The sequence below is a fragment of the Myiozetetes cayanensis genome, unplaced genomic scaffold, assembly GCF_022539395.1.
Source record: "Myiozetetes cayanensis isolate MyiCay16 unplaced genomic scaffold, myiCay2020 scf4, whole genome shotgun sequence".
Lineage (NCBI taxonomy): Eukaryota > Metazoa > Chordata > Aves > Passeriformes > Tyrannidae > Myiozetetes > Myiozetetes cayanensis.
Window position 1 is genome coordinate 62168945 of NW_026087631.1, and position 16660 is coordinate 62185604.

The 16660-nt window shown below is 40.5% G+C and overlaps 1 protein-coding gene across 1 annotated transcript; it reads right to left on the bottom strand.

The window, feature by feature from the left end:
* Window positions 1-1325: 1325 nt before the first annotated feature.
* On the bottom strand, window positions 1326-16252 carry TARS1 (threonyl-tRNA synthetase 1). Its single transcript, XM_050329179.1, has 19 exons — window positions 16175-16252; window positions 15805-15885; window positions 14744-14934; window positions 13566-13689; window positions 12474-12595; window positions 12153-12270; window positions 11244-11308; window positions 11084-11162; window positions 10368-10514; window positions 9375-9473; window positions 8431-8597; window positions 7764-7926; window positions 7532-7669; window positions 6940-7017; window positions 5270-5370; window positions 5054-5158; window positions 4318-4390; window positions 3460-3574; window positions 1326-2515 (listed from the first exon to the last, which is right to left on the bottom strand). The coding sequence occupies exons 1-19, from the start codon at window positions 16193-16195 to the stop codon at window positions 2367-2369; spliced, it is 2136 nt and encodes a 711-aa protein (XP_050185136.1). The 5' UTR covers window positions 16196-16252; the 3' UTR covers window positions 1326-2366.
* Window positions 16253-16660: the final 408 nt, after the last annotated feature.

Here is a 16660-nt window from a genome sequence, read left to right on the forward strand (position 1 = left end):
TGGAGAGGTGACTTTCAGCCTTCTCAGACCCTAAATTAATTATACAGAGGCTTCTCTCCTGTTTGACAAGGGGTCCCACCATTAATCTATGACACCAAAGCTGCATCCTGCCTTAAGAGACAAGCACAGTGCTTTGTTGGAAGTTTAGTCTTACCAAAGATTTTAAGAGTGACCAAAACTGCTGTTCAGAGGACTTCTGGTTGAACCAAGAGAGAGGATGTGCTGCTTGGGCCAGGCAAGTGTTGCAGATGGAGTGATGCACTTCATTTGTAACAGAGAAATAGCAGTACGTTTATTGATATAAAACAGCTATTTAACAAAGTTCAATAATAAATGCAACAGTGGTTTAAAAAGATTCGATAGCAAGGTGCGCTTGATTGCCACTGCATAGAGGATGGGATCAGGCAAAATTGTTAGCGAGATCCTCCCACTGAGTCATGAGGTTCAGAAAGGACCCCCTTGCATTCTAAACCTTTCGGAGGAGAGTCAAGGTAAAGCTGGATCCAGACTTAGTCCCATATTTGGACAACAGTTTATGTCTAAAGGATTACATGTGCACATCCACCCTTTGTATCACTTAGCCAAGATTTCTAAGCTTGCTGTGCTGTTAATCACTTGCTGAGAATCTGTTGTGGCAACGAGTCTCCCAGCCTCGAGGATCCCCACAAATAGAAAGCAGAGCTATCTAAAAATCAACAAATACAGCAGCACAGTGGAAAGGCAGACTGAGGCACAATTCCTAGAGAGAAACAGAGTTAGTGGCTTGTTTTCCGTGGGGGACTTGTTTTGCCTCACTATTTGATAGTCCTCCTGCCTCAGGGGTAGCTGATGTCTGATTCCACTGCAGCGACTGCATGGGCAACAGTCACTTCACAGCACAGTAAAGCAGGTGCAAAATACAGAAAAGTTAGTAACTCTCACAAAAATAACTTTGAAACCAGCAAGGCAGTGGAAAATCAATTTCCCCTTTCCCTCCCCCCCAGCACTTAGATGGAACCTTTAATCTGAATGAACAAAAGGAGGAGGAAATAGATTTTGCTGAAAGTTGCTGGGGTTGCGGTCCGAGTCTGAATTCACTATAGGTTCAAGTGCTGATAAAATGTGACCATCACCCGAGTAAGACAGGTGAGAAAAAGCGGCATGAAATGCTTTGGCCCAGACAGTAATGGAAATGGCAAAACTTGGGAGGTTTTGAAAAACACATCCTCAGATTTGTCTGACCTTTGCTGGGGCTGTAGCAATAGCTTTCTTTTTAAAGGAACTGTTACCAATCACCCTGGGAAGCCGTTCAGGTTAGTTAAGATTTAAAAAACCCAACACACAGATGCAAAAAAACCACAGACCAAGACTTTATTTTTTGTCAGTAACAGACATTTGCCACTTGTCAGCCAGATGTACAAAAAAGCCTCAAATCAAACCCAAAATCAATTGATGAGATCCCTCAGCTGTAAGATAGGAGGGATGATAATTAAGTATGTTTTGCCCTGGACTAGAGGCTTGGGAAGGAAGTGTTCCATGGAAGGGGACTGTACCTATTAAATGGTAACATTGCATTTGTCTTAAAGAAACAATCACTATCCATTTCTGTTCAGTACTTTCTTGTTTCTGGTGTGACATACAACTGTATCGTAATGACATTTCAGAGACTGGAACAGAAAGACCCTTTGTTTCTAAGAATCCTGGTTCTCTTAACTGCTTCTTTGGCCCTACTACGCCCCACCTTTTCCAGACACTGTTATCCCCTTTCTTCAGCTCCAAGGACCTGCAGAGCCAGCACATTTCAGAGACTGGAAAAGGGAACAGTAGGCTTTGGTTAGCAGCTCTGGGGAGCAGCTCAGTGCTCTGGTGAAGAGCATTCTCCCTTTCATGTGACTGGAAATTCTTGAGAATTTAACTGGTCTAAGACCACAAGATAGGATGTCAAGATATCACTTTCCTTGCTCATGGAGACACTTCAAAAGCTGCTGCTCTGCATGTTTACTAGCTGGTTTCTTAAGCCTGAGGTTTTTTGTTACAACTTTCATGAAAAACACTTGTTACCAAATAGGATTTTCTTCTTAACAGGGTAGTTAGAATGCTATAGGTATCCCTGATTAACATTGCAATTTTCCCTTGCAGTCACAGAATGCCATTTCACCTTGCTTCATCTGTCACTGGTTAGAGGCCGGGAAATTTCACTTCAAGGTTTGTGAAAAACTGATTTTTTTTTTTAAAAAAGAAGCATTTCTGACTAAAGAAACATCCCCATTAAAACGAGCATGAGATCCAAATGTGAAATCTGGCTCAGAACAAAAGCTCTCTGGTTACCTAAATTAGGAAAACTAGAATTTTTTTTTTTTTTTTAATGTCAGGAAGATTAGGTGGTGTTAAAATTCTTCTTCAGCTTGCCTGGAACGAGAGTGTTTCAGCTGTAGCAGCCTCTCCACAGTGTCTGCAATGGTTCTCTCTCCGTGCACCTTGTTATCACGGGTGCGGATGTTCACTGTTCCACTCGCCTTCTCTTTTTCACCAACAACTAGAAACAACCAAGATGCAAAGGAATGAACTTAAAATTCAGCAAGCTTTTCCCCCACCCCCTAACCCCGCAAAACTTTAGGCTTACTAAACAAATATTCTAAAAATCTTACAGATACCAATATAATACATGTATGTCTAAACAAAATAAATTTTATATAACACACTTGGAGATTGTATTTCTCCAGAAACCAGCTCTATTCAGTGGGAAAACGCTTTGAAACAATATCTGAACATAAATTAGGTGAGATTTTTTCTTTTTTCCTTAATAGGCTGATTATTTGTTTGTGGTCCTGAAAGTGAAATGCGCTCGTGTCTTTTTTGTATCAAATGTTTGAAGTTTTAAACAACAGAACTTTTTTCATGGTTCTGTCAGTTACTCTGAGGGTGGCGTTTCTCTGTCAAAGGCTCTTTTGACTCTAGTGAATCCCAGATAACTTTAAGGTCAATGACAGACCCAATTTACATGACAGGACTAATGTGCTTCTTCAAATCAAAGACTTCATGATCAGTTTCTAATTGTCCCTGCACCACCCCCTCTGAAAGAGCCTCCTCCTATGCATGCAGAGCTCAGAAGTGCACTCCAGCTGAATGCAGTGAAAATATGCTATTTGTTTTGCTCCATTAGAAACAAGAGCATAAATTACTGGGAGAATGAAAAATAACTGAAGGATCTGACTGACAAAGGACAAGATACTTCACACATATCTCCATGTTGCTGACAAAAGAACAGCAAAAAACTTTTTCTATAGCAACAGTAATGCCTGGAGTCACAGTGATCTGTCAGTGACAGCTATAAAAGTGAGAAATGAGGAAAGACTCTCTGCAATGGAAGACTCTTAGGAACAAAGTGACCTAAAACACTAATTACAATCCTGCCCTGCTCACAGAAGATCAAATCCTGTAACAAGAAAGTCAGGCAGGACAAGGTAAGAAATACATTACCTAGAATAAAGTTATACTGTGCAAGCTGAGCATTTCTGATCTTCTTGTTCAGCGTGCACCCAGGATCTACATCAACATCTGCCATGAACCCTGCATCGTGGAAGTCCTGCCGGACCTAGGAGAAAAAGTACTTAAACTGTCACTACAGGATATTCACAACCATGAACTAATTATGATTTGTAGACTTAAGCCACTTAAGATTATCTGACCCCTAAAACAAAAACACTGTCATGGGCTCAGGCGCCGGAGATGAGCCCAGTTCAAGAAATTAAAATACATCCGCTATCATGCAACTACATACACACACAACAAATAAGCAGTGATGTGAACATCTAATGTTCGGGCTGAATAGTGATTGGATTTCAATACTGCAAAAGGCAGCAGGCCGGCAGAGCTTACTGATTAGAAGAGATTTATTATTTTTTAAATTTATTTTGCAGACTATTTTATTCATATATAGTGTGCTTGAAAAAACTACAGGAGATTGTTGCTGAAGGCTAAATATGCAAAGAGTAATTTTCATCTTTCTTACTGCTCTGCAAGATGCACATGGCGATGGGAGACTTGAACCTGAAGAGTAAGACAGCTCTTGAGCTAGAGACAAAAACTAAGTTTTCCAAAAATAAAAGTCTCACAAAGATCAACATTTGTTGTTTATGTACCCAAAATCTAATTCAGGTTATCTTTAAGATGGATCTACACAACTTTAGCAGCTAATTGTCCCTGTAATATAAGAATTACTGAATATGCAAAGACTTAGAACACTTGTCTGAGACAAATACTACTAATCATGAATAACCAAGTATTTCAGCTAAATGCAATATACTGAAAATGAAGCCACAAAACCATGTACATCACCTTTTGAGCATACTCATCACACGCTGGTCCCACTGGTACCACCATTACCTGCTGTGGAGACAGCCAGAGCGGCCTTCAATAAACAAACAAAACAAGTTTATTTAGCTTTCAGTATTCTTTCAGTATGAAACATCCTACAATCTACACAAGAGACTCATCAAGCCATCTGCTTAGACTGGGTGATGAGAGCCCTATACTTGTTACAGTTTATCTCCTAAGAAGAACTGAGTGTCTAAGGAATTCAGTGTGGGCAAAAGCACTTGCTGACCAGAAGATTCATACTGTGTTTTACACCACACAGCAAATCATAATTGAGTTGTTGATCTTAGTACTAACTAAGTACAGGAATCATTTACTTTAGTAGAGTCTTGTTATAATCAGAGTGTTCATTCCCAGTGGGTATTATATCTCTATTACACAGGTAAAGTAGGTCATGTACATAAATAACTCTTTACAAGGCAGACCAGCTGCAAAAGCAGTTGGGAGACAAATGTCTCTTGGGCAGAATAGCTGTATGCTGCACCTGCATGAACAGTATCATGTAGAATCTACCACATCTTGAATTATTTCATATCTAAGGAAGGTGGTTCAGAAGAAATTGCCCTGTGGTATTCCTACAGCATGCCCCCGTAGCAAGCAAGTAGAAGAAACAAATCCTCTTGACTCTTGGATGCTTGGGGCAAATTTCTCCCCTAAAGTGTTTGCTCAAACTGGAATAATAAGTTTGCAACATTACCATTTGCCTCCATAGTTTTCAGTTAGAATGGCAATCATTCTCTCCACAGATCCCAAGATAGCCCGGTGAATGATAACTGGTCTTGTTTTGTCATTACCATCATGGCTGCAAAGAAAAGGGTTTTGTAAAGTTCTTTTCCTGATGCAAACTTATGTCTGCTAAGTGTCAGTAAAGTTAGATTATACAGAACTAAAAGCCACCAGCCTCTGTGCTTACCTGACAAAGGTGAGGTTAAATCTGACTGGCAGCTGGAAGTCAAGCTGAATCGTAGCACATTGGTGGTAGCGGCCAATGGCATCTTTAATCTGAATGTCAATCTTAAAAACACAAAGACACAAACTTTTACTACAGCTTAAAAGACAAGGATTCCCCTCTGAAAGCAAACTCATTGTTTTAAGACGGAAGGTTTCACTCTATGCAGAGGAAGTATATGTAGTTTTAGACACATGTAGTTTTAGCATAGTTTTACTTCAGCCTGCATCAGGATTTAAGTGATTTGCAGGTTCTGATGCAAAAAATGTCAGAGTGAGTAAGTAGAGAGGCAATACTTCAGGGGGGAACTACATTAGATATCTCAGATTATTTTTTGTGATTTTCCATCTGGTACTCTCATGGGCCTTTTCACTGAGCGAATTAAGCAGCGTGTACGTGCAGAACTGAACATGTGTGCACAAAAATAAGATTTCCTCAACCTCAAAGTGGCAAACTTACACTTCTATATTATGCAGTATTTGAATACTTTGTAGCTTATGTTACAAATTCAGGGCATGAGCATGGGATGAGAATCCTGCTGTTAAATAGTCCACTTACCAGTAGGGACACATATGAATCAATGTCGCTTGTCCTGACCTACGAATCAAGCCTGTTCTTTCTTTGGCATCTGACTCTTAAATCCTGAGTAAACTTATGATACAAGTTAGATAGAAAAGACTGATAGAAAACAGTAGATTTATAGTGTCCTGACCTTATTATTTATCACATTGCTCACTTACTCATCATTTGACCAGTATGGTGATATGTTGAGGCTGTGTGCCTTATTTTAATTTATGTATTACACACCCAGATCAGCATTTTAACAACTCAAGACCTAAATTTCTTTCAACTTTGTGATCAGAAGTCAGAGTTTATCATAGTTCAGCTAGTCACCATAGAGCTTCTATCAAAATTAATTCCTTACAACCTACTTTAATTTCAAATTCAGACTGTATTAGGAGCAAGTGTAAGGTTAATTAATGTTAACAAAGGTTCCTGTATATCTGCCCTGTTTCATTCAAATGAGGAAATTACTAAACCTTGTTTGTATTTCATGTTACAAATGACTAGCTGCTATAAGACATCTCACCTACAACACAATAAACTGAAACTGAATCATTAGCATACAAATAGAATAATCAGAACAAGTTTACTAGATGAGAACACAGACAAAAATGTAGTGCAGGTGTATTAGGGAAAGATTTAAAAGCAGTTTACTTTTGATTTTCTCGTGACCTAGGATTCACTTATCACTGAAAGGATTATTTCTAAAGCAGAAGCTGCTTGTTAAAACAGATCTTACAGTGCCACCTTCTGTTCATGTCGCCCACTAAACCAGTCAGCTCTGGTTAAGCTGTGGTCAAATAGTTTATTCATGTAAACTGGGTTTAATTAAGGAATGAGTATTAGAACTCGTTACAACTCTGTGAAAACCAGGATGACACAGTATTATTCCTCCCTCAAGTATGTCAGAGTTTCTGTATCTGGAAAACCAGAAAACTTCAGCCAGACAGCATCTTAAAATTGTATTAGATAACCGTAACAAAAAAAATCCCTTCTTCCTGGATGAGGCCTTTTGTCTTATCCAAACAGAATTAAAAGCTGAAACCAGCTAGGGGTTAGCACATACTAACCTTAGGTCCATAGAAAGCTCCATCACCAGGGTTTAACTCCCACTTCTCGCCAAAGGCATTGAGGCTGTTTTCGAGTTGCTGGAGATAAAAGGACATGTACTCAGTGTTTCTTTCCATGTTACAGCATCAGGTCAGCCTGCTACTACAGATAGGTGACCCTACTAAATTCTGTGTACTTCTCAGTTACTGATGAAACTCATTTATTGACTGAAAAAGGAAAGTTTTGGAGGAGACCCAACTAAAAAAAAATAAATTAATTTAGTCCAAATTTAAACAAAATTAATGCAATCCTTTTGGAAGAGGCCAAACAAGCATTAGCTAAGATGCAAGAACTTTTTATGCCAGATTCAAAGTCTGTAGATAACACTGAGATGAGATCCACCCTGGTACACCAAATGTCTATTCCTGCCCTATCTTCTCTCCAGTATTACACCTGCAGGGGCTAACCCCATCCCTTTTTAACCTCACTTTCAGGAGATGGATCTAAATCTTACTACAGAGGATGCCAGAACTGGTTCCCTTAGCAGTTCTTACAGAACTTGCAGCTGCAGCCTTGCTTCTGTAAAAAAAAGTTAATAAAACTACTGTTTACCTTTTCAGCCCGATTCCACACTTCAATATCTCCCAGGTATTTTTCAGGACGGGTGGAAAGATTCAGTTTAAAGGAAAATCCAAAGACATCATACACAGTGCGCAAGAACTGCAGACAACTCTTTATCTCCTCTTCGATCTTTATGACAAGAGAAATAATGTGTCAAATACTGGAAAAAAAAAATCAGTTACTGTGATTTTAATGCCCGATTTCCTTTCACAGCAGCCCATACCTGCTCCATAGCACAGAATATGTGACCGTCATCCTGCTGGAACCGGCGCACTCGAGTGAGCCCTGTGAGAGCTCCCGACAGTTCGTTGCGGTGCAGGACTCCAAAATCAGCCAAACGTAACGGCAGCTCACGCCACGATCTTGGGCGATGATCAAACATGAGGCTGAAGGAAAAATTTGTTACTTGAAGCCCACTGAGAATCAAAATTCTGCACAGAGCAGGCAGTGAGAAGCTACCAGTGACTAAGCACACATCTGTTAAGCCAGTGGTGTGATCTGGATAGAACCACATATCTAGTTTTGTCAGGAAAACAAATGCACATCTCCTTTAACAGCTGGTAGAGAGGTCCTAAAACTGAGCATTAAAAGCTGAATGCCTAAACTGCCACAAAATTGGCAATGTCTCAGTATCTATTCTGGATATCTAGGTTTTGTAGTACCAAGGTAAGTTTCAGGTCTGAAACACAGTTACTATAATGATGGAAAAATGACACTTCTCAGTGTCTCAAGTAAAGAGAGTGTAGACAATAACACTCATAATTACATCATTCCTGACCACATGAATATCTGAAGACAGCCATCTCTACAATTACACAGGAAAAAGAAGGAGAGTGGGTTTGTTTTTTCTCCCCATCATCTTTGCTAAACTGGATTTGCTATGTATTTACCAGTGTCCTGGGCAGTTCATGGGCTTCAGAGCAAAGACTTCCTTCTCCACTTCAAAGGAAAACATGTTCTCACTGTAATGCTGCCAGTGCCCTGAAGTCATCCACAGTTTGCTGTTGAACACATTTGGAGTGACAACCTCTTGAAATCCACATTTTCGATACTGACTCTAAAACAACAGTTAATTGTTTTACTTTACTGTTAATAGTATTTATTTGTTTACAGTTGTTTTATTTATTTTATAACTTTATTAGTTATCAAATAACTAATGAAGAAAGCGAAAATACAGACTTCAATCTGCAGCCACAAAAATATACAAATACTGCCATACAAAACTCCATGACTTAGGGAGGGAGGAAGGGAAGAGAAAAATTCAAGTTGGACGTGCCATGATACATCCCTTCCACCAGCACCACCCTTCCCCCAAACAATTTCTCTGTAGTAAGCAAGAAGAACAAGTTTCCTCCCTGCAAGCAAAGCAGCAGCCTCAAATTACTCAATGATACTTGATAGTACATTGCAGTCCAAATATACAGTAATAACACAGACTTCAAATATTACAACAGGAAGATCAGGGGTTTTTTCTACATATATTTTCAAAGTGAGTAAGTCTAAAGGGCCAAATTAAGTAAGTTTATTAAAACAAATCAATATGCATCAGAGGAACAGCAGCAGTGTGAGTTAGCTGTACTACTAGATGTCAAAGAATTCTTATTATAAAGCATCTTTATCACAGCTTTAACTGCAGATATGAAGTACTAACAAAACATAATTTTGCAGAGATTGTGACAAGACCAATTCAAAGAAATCAGGTTTCTTTAGTGCCTTACAGAATTAAGAGATTAAAATAACTTGAAATGAAAGGCTGTTACATGTAGCATGCCATTGCATATTTTTCTAAAATCACTGAATTTTTTCTATAAGATTTCCAAAAGACTTTACTTACCCGGATGAATTCAATTAGTGTATTATAAATGTAAGCCCCTTTTGGCAAGAAAAAACAGCTACCAGGGCTAAGTTCATGGAAGAAAAACAGTTCTTGGTCCTGCAGAAAAACAATACTTGAAAAACTCAGTATTTGCACCCTACTTTTTTCACTTAACATTCACAAATGAGTTAGTACTGACTGAGCATCACTATCCATTTCAAAAAATAAAAACCTGGAAAAAAAACCCCAATATCCACTGGAGCTGATGCCTTTTCAATAGTATTTTTGTGTCCATTGATAGTTACAGGTGAAGGGGATTTGTTCAATTTTGTTTCATGGCTGATGCTCCAAAACTTTACATTTAACTCCCAACTGTGCCCCCACAGCATCCTTTGTACATCAACAAGTAAATTTTTAGTTCTGCTTTTGCAGCTAATTATGTGCACTTTAAATGATTGTGTGAACTATAGTGAACTACAGCTGGTTAATGTGTGGACATGCTTGAGGTCTGCACAGTGCATTCTTCTGGTTTTTTTCATGATGTACCAGCAGCAGACACCATAATGCTGTTCAGAACTACCAGTTATCTGACAGGGGTTTCTACTGAAGAAAAACAAACCCAAAGAACAGCCAAACAAAAGACATAGCTATGTATGACAGATTCTGAAATTGCACAGAAGAAAAGAATTGCGTGAACAGGTCACAGTAAACTGTGTTGGAATGAGCAGTGCCCACAGACTGAAGCATTCACGTGTTGCAGACAAAAGTGTTTCTGTTCTGTTCTGAGTGATCTGTGGAATAAGGATGTAATTGCGTTTAAAAGAGCAAAAAGTTATTTTTTTCTAGGACTTTGATGCTTGAAAGAAACGTACCTGACCTTGCAACTCAAAATAAAACCGTGTCACATCTTGGTTGCAGCAGCAAAGTATCTGCTGTCTTTGAGAGGCTTCTAGTTAAGGGGTTATATCCCCACAGTATTTTTGAAATATATTACTTAGAAAAATGTCTCACCCGCCCAATTTTTCTGTGATCTCTGCTTTTAGCCTCCTCCTGGAATTTCTCCCATTCCTTCAGCATTTTTGCATCTGGGAATGAAATTCCGTAGATTCGCTGGAGGGATTCCATATCAGCCTTGCCTTCCCAATAGGTAGAAGAATTCTGCGTGCAAAAAAAAAAAAATGTATCACTGAAGAAAGGGAGGAGCCTCCATATTTTATTACTACTGCCTGCTATGAAAAGGCATACAATTATTAATAAACCATTAATGTGGGACAACTAAGGAGTACGGAGAATTAGAATCTTAAATTCAAAGGACTGATCAGAAAAATCTAGAAACAAGAGGTGAACACACCAAGTAAATACGGTTTCAGGCTCTCTCTTGTCTTTTCCTAAAGCCTATCTGCTCTCTTTGTAGCCATCCTTTTCCAACTGTTTAGTCACAAACAGCTACAACCATCAGCTGAGCAAAAACTATAAACTTTAACTGACACAGTTCAGTCAAAACTTAAGACAAACTTGTGTTCCTATCTGTGCTGGAATTGCAAGCCCTGGACATCCAGCTGGCTTCACACCATGTGAATATCATTCCAGCACACAACTTTTCACAATTTGCAACACTGAGTTTTTAACCAGGTTACTCATTTCACATTCACTCATTCTTGCCTCAGACCAAAGACAGCAACATATTTTCAGTGTAAACATCTGTCTAAGCAAGTTTCAGCACTTACCTTATGAATTTTTATGGTCTTTATCTTGCCAGTATGTCTGACATGAGGTCCTCTGCATAAATCTATTAAGGGACCACACCTAAGAACAGGAAAGCATTTATTTGGTATATTTAAACCTAGATCCATAAATCCAGTAATATTATGATCCACATATAATTACCTGTATACTGTAGTAGTTGGAGTATTGACCTTCTCATTCAGGATGCGGCACTTGAATTTATTATACTGAGAAAAAAAGCAGCACAAATACTTGTTAAGTCCTTGTTAAACAGGAGAACTGGCCAGCAGTTTAAATTATTTGCAAACCTGATGCTATGCTGCCTCAAAACAGGACTGGAAAAGAAACACACAGAAGCACAGACCAGTAGTGGAGCAAGCTGCCCAGAAAGCAGGTTGTGCAGCTCTGTCCTTAGAAATTTTGAAGGCCCAACTGGACAAGCCCCAAGAAGCCTAGTCTGATTTCAGTGTTGGTCCCATGCCCTCTGCATGATATTGGACTGGAGACCTGCAGAGGTACAGAGCTACCTTCCAGCCTGAATGACACTATCATCCTCCTGATGTCCCTACAGTGAAAACTCAGAAATGTCTATCTCAGGAATTCAAAAAAATTATTTGTTGCTAGGTACTAAAGAGAAAGGATCAACTTTTAGTGCTACTTGGACTTTCTCAGAAGTCCTTGTTCTAAAAAATGTTTTATGAAGTTTTTGGAATGAAGTAGCACATGCAGTTACAGTATCACACAGACAATATAATACAACATAACTGCACATAATGCATTGCAAATTTGTATCTCTGGGAAATAAATGAAAAATGCAAGTTCACAGATTTTGTGAAGGTCACCCAGAAGAAGAAATAATTCTTATAATCTCAGAAAATCTAATGCACATTCTCAAGAAATTAAGAATTGCCTTTTGCTCATTTTTTGTTAGATATCACAACTAAGTTTACAAGAATCTTAAAAAGTTAATTTGATAGACTTTCCTATACCACTAATAGAACATGCCTTAAAGTTACAAACACTTAAAGACTAACTGCATGAGGCTAGAAACAACCTTCTAAAACAGCCTACCTTAAACATTTCAAGTAGTGTTTCCTTCTTAACTTCCAGTCTCTCAAAGGTTTGTTTTTCCTTCATTATCTTTTTGCATAATGTTTCCAAAGCAGAGAAGTCATTACTTGAAACACCCCTAAAATAAACACACACACATAAAAGTCAAGAATTTTTGCTTCCATTTGCAATTTGTGACCCACTAGCTTGTGGATGGGAGGCATTACAAAGGACAAAGCCATCTGGAGCAGTAGATATGACATTCCAGGAACAAGCACATAACAGAAATTTTGCTGTGATGCCATCCCACACCTCCAAAAAGCAGAAATACACAAAACATACCCTTCCTCAAGGAACATGTCGTAATAAAATCCATTTTCAATTGGTGGGCCATAGCACAAACAGCCACCATAGATCCGTTCCATTGCTTCACCCATTATGTGAGCACTTGAGTGCCAGTACACCTAGTGGAAGTAAAAAAAGAGGGAATTAGTTCATTTCAAGTGTTTTATTTAAAACGCTTTCTGAAACTCTTCTTTTTAAGGATACACTAGATCAGTCGGCAGAGCAGAAGTGACCTCACTCTCAGCCCAAGCACCAATGTTTCCAAAAGGTAGCATTTCTACCACTAAACTGCTTAGATTGTGGTAGCAAACAATTCTTGTTTTCAACTACTGTCGAAATTATTCAATTATTTTCCAGAAGTCTGGAAACTAATTCAGAAACCTTTTTTTCCTATGAACTTCAATCAATCAGCTCTGCATAAAGACCAAAAGCCAGCAGGCCGTGGTCCTAGTCCAAAGACTTTATGCATGGGAAATCCCGCACACTCCATCTTGTAGGACACCTGAGATTTTGACAAAACTAAATCCACAACAGTTAGTCTGTCTTGACTAGCACAAACTAAAAACATAAATCAACAGCCTTCACTTTGCCAGTAAGAAAACCCTGAGTCGAATGCAAAACTTTCGTGATGGGTTTGACTGACAGCTTCTTGTACCAACTCATTTTTTCTAGACAGTATTTACAAATGTACTGGATATCCACATTTAGCTGAAAGAGCAGGCAAAATAAAGTAGGTCCTTTTGCATATACGAAAAAAAAAAGAGGAGCCCATTTGGTACTTTTATCATTGTATATAGACAGGACTTTTGTACTATTTTATTCTCAAAGTCAGTGCTGAAGAGTTCAAAAGACCTACTTCATGCTAATACAAAGGTTGTAAATGTAAAATTTTAATGAAAATAAACTTGACATAATCTACAGCAACTGTGAGCAGACTTGGCTACACAAGGAACTATTAGGAAATGCAGATGGACCTACACTGAAACCCTGTTCCCTCATCTTCTGAACCCAATACAGACCCAAATAACTGCTAGAGACTGAATTTCATGTAAATTCAAAGGCAAACAAGTTTTGGTAGAAGATACTCACTGCTTGAGCCTCTTCATCTTCAAACTTAAGCAGCTCCAAGGTACAATCCTCCTCCAAAGGACGGTCTAGATCCCAAACCACCTTGTTCACTTTAGCAATAACAGTGTTGTCAGCTAATCCCTGACTACAGAATAAATATAAAAGTACAGCTGTAAGTCACAATAAGTATACAGTGTTTTGAAATCAGCAAGCAGAAGTCCCCCAGATTTGCCCTCCAGGTTGAATAAAATCAGGAGTGCTCAGAGTGGATACAATGTCACAAATAAATTCCAAATAAACAAGCAATTTAGACCGTCTTGAACACTCATGAAAACTCCTACTTATATTTCAGAGATATGGGAAGTAAATTTTGTTATATACCCAACATTCATACATTCTTTAACATTTTTGACTTAGAGGCAGCCACCTCGAGGTACTAACCTGACTTCCCAATCCTATTGCAATGTAAGATAGAACTTCTCTCTTAAAAATTATCCAATACCATTTTTGATATAGTAACTTTATAGGCTGTATCCACTAGGCAAAACACCCTTTTCTTGATCCCAAATCACAAAAGTAAAGAAATTCTAATGACATAATACCTTACTATGAGGGGGAGTGTGGAAATAAAAGAAAAAAAAGGCATCTCACCTTTAGGAATCACTCAATATTTTTAATTTTAACTGTCAGGGTGTTCACTGTGTACCATTCAAAAATGGCACACAGCCAGTATAAGTAACCTGTAGATGTGCAGTGCTCTTTTTGATAGGTATCTCCCATGCAAGTAAAAGTACAATTAAGTGAGAGATACTCATACTGTTAACTTTCACTGAAATCAATTGAAACATCACCCAGCAGTCATCCTCCTCAGGCCAATGCAAGCTGGTTTACAGGCACCACATTCAATCTGATCATCTGCTAGCAAATCAGGTCTTAATGCAAGAGCAGTACTTGCGAGAGAAAATATGCCAGTAATGTATATCAAAAAGATCCCGATTCTATTCTTATTTAATTTTAGAAACCGTATCTTTATAAAGAAGAAAAAAATTGCACTCCAAAACTAAAACCTGACTGGTTACCTCCAGTTTATTACACAAGGTGCTTTGAGAAGAGATAAATGACTAAGAAATCACACATTACCCATCCCCTCAAAGCCACTGTCTTAACCTGACTGTGTGTATCACAAAACAGAACCATACCTAATTCCACAAGCAATTTGATAAGGAGTAGTCTTCCAAGATTCAGCATCAACCTGTTTGCCATCAGGTAGCGTAACTTTAATGGGTTTACTGTCCTTTGCAGCTCTTTCTGCAAGGAGTGCATCATGTTCAGCTTTCAGTTTATTGTACATCTCTAAACGCTCGTTGATAAATGCAGGCCAGGGATTCAGCTACACATAATAAAAAAAAAAAAAAGGAAAATGGTTTATAGATTATTAATCTGATAGCACATTATGTCAAGAATGCAAACAGTGGTTACACTTTTCATAAGCAGCTATGTGACGATATCTATATACATGCTATATTTAATAAATAATCAACATTACTCCAGATTATATAGGATATTAGTTGCCTAATTCATAATGTCATAAGGCTTCAGTTTAGTGAAAACTATACCACTGTACACCTGTTTAATAAACCACATGTTACCAAGCAACTACACAGTTTATTAAACATCTGTTTAATAAGCTACACAAGGGCAAAAATCAACCTGAAAAGACTGTATTAACGCAACGTAAAACCAGATTTTTCTTATTAGGTCAAAAAACTGAGGCAACGCCGGTTCCAGTCCAGCCAGGCAGGAACTGACTCCAGCTTACACACGTGTCCTGACGTCAGGACTATCCGGCTGGGCACAGCCAAGCTTGCACAGCTCTGCAGCTGGCTCAGCACTGTGCTGGCTGGCAGCTGGCCCCCTGGGCAGTCAGAAGAATGTGTGTTTTACCCACCATAAAGACGGAAAAGACATGAGTACCTTGTGCAGGCTTTCCTCACCCCAGATTTCTGCCACCTGCCTCCCGCTGCAAAGAGGGGCACGGGGGAAAAGCATCACCGAGCCGCGGCTGTGCAAATCTGAGCTGCCCTCCCATTACACCAATGCGACTTGGTGCAGAACCCAACAATGTCACTTCATGGCAAAATCTGGGAGAAGACGTAACTGTATCGCCTGATAAAATACTTCAGAAGGACCAACTGTAGCAAATGCTACCAGCACACCCAGGACACAGCACCTCCCATCCCGCGGCCGAGGGGCAGCTCACCTCCGACCGCCCTCCATCCGCGGCCCCGTCCTTCATTTTCTTCTTCCCGCAGTCTGCTTTCCTCTCTTCCCCACCGTCCACCTGTGGAGGACGAGCACCATTTCCTCACTCTCCGGCAGCGGCTTTAACCCCCCTCAGCCCCACACCCCGCGAACAAACCCGAACCCCTCGCCAGGCCGCGGGGAGCCCCAGCCCTGCTCCCAGCCCCCTTTCCCACCGCCCCCCCGGGAGCTGCGGAAGCCCCAGGGAAGAGACCCATCCACCTGCGCCGCCAGCACCCGCCCTCCTGACAGGGCTGCCGCTCTCCCGAGCCCTGACGCGGGGCCGGAGAGGCCGCCCCGGCTCAGCCCGAGGGGCACGGAGCTCCCACCTTCCCGTCCCCTCCTGCCATGGCCGCGCCGAGCCGCCCGGGAAGGGGCGGGCGCGCAGGCGCCGCTCGGCCCCGCGGCTGATGCAACCGGGGGCGGCCGCTCCGGCCCGGCCCGGCCCGAGCGGGGCCGCCCCGGGGCGGGTGCGAGGGGGAAGGAGTCTTTGGAGCGGCTCCGGTAGCGCCGGATGGCAGAGGCTCTGCCCGCACCCATCCGAGGGCGAGGAGAGGACCTCGTGTCTCCGCACCCCCGCTCCTCTCGCTGCCGCGGGGAGAACTGCAAAGGGAATCAGGCTGAACAAGTCCTCTGAGCATCGCGTCCAAACTGTGACCCAGCACAACCATGGCTGGTTGTAGCACTAAGTGCTTTAGCAGTCCATTCCGATGTCGTATCACCCTTTCTGTGAAGAAATTCTTTCTTATGTCCAACCTAAACCTCCCCTGGTGCAGCTTGTCTCCGGTTGCCTGGGAAAAGACACCGTCCCCCGC

Coding starts and splice junctions, on each gene's coding strand:
- TARS1 (XM_050329179.1), bottom strand. CDS start 16,195: ATGGCAGGAGGGGACGGGAAG. Junction 12,596..13,565: donor AAGATGAAGAGGCTCAAGCA/GTGAGTATCTTC, acceptor TACTTCCACTAG/GTGTACTGGCACTCAAGTGC. Junction 5,159..5,269: donor TTTAACCTCACCTTTGTCAG/GTAAGCACAGAG, acceptor TTTTCTTTGCAG/CCATGATGGTAATGACAAAA.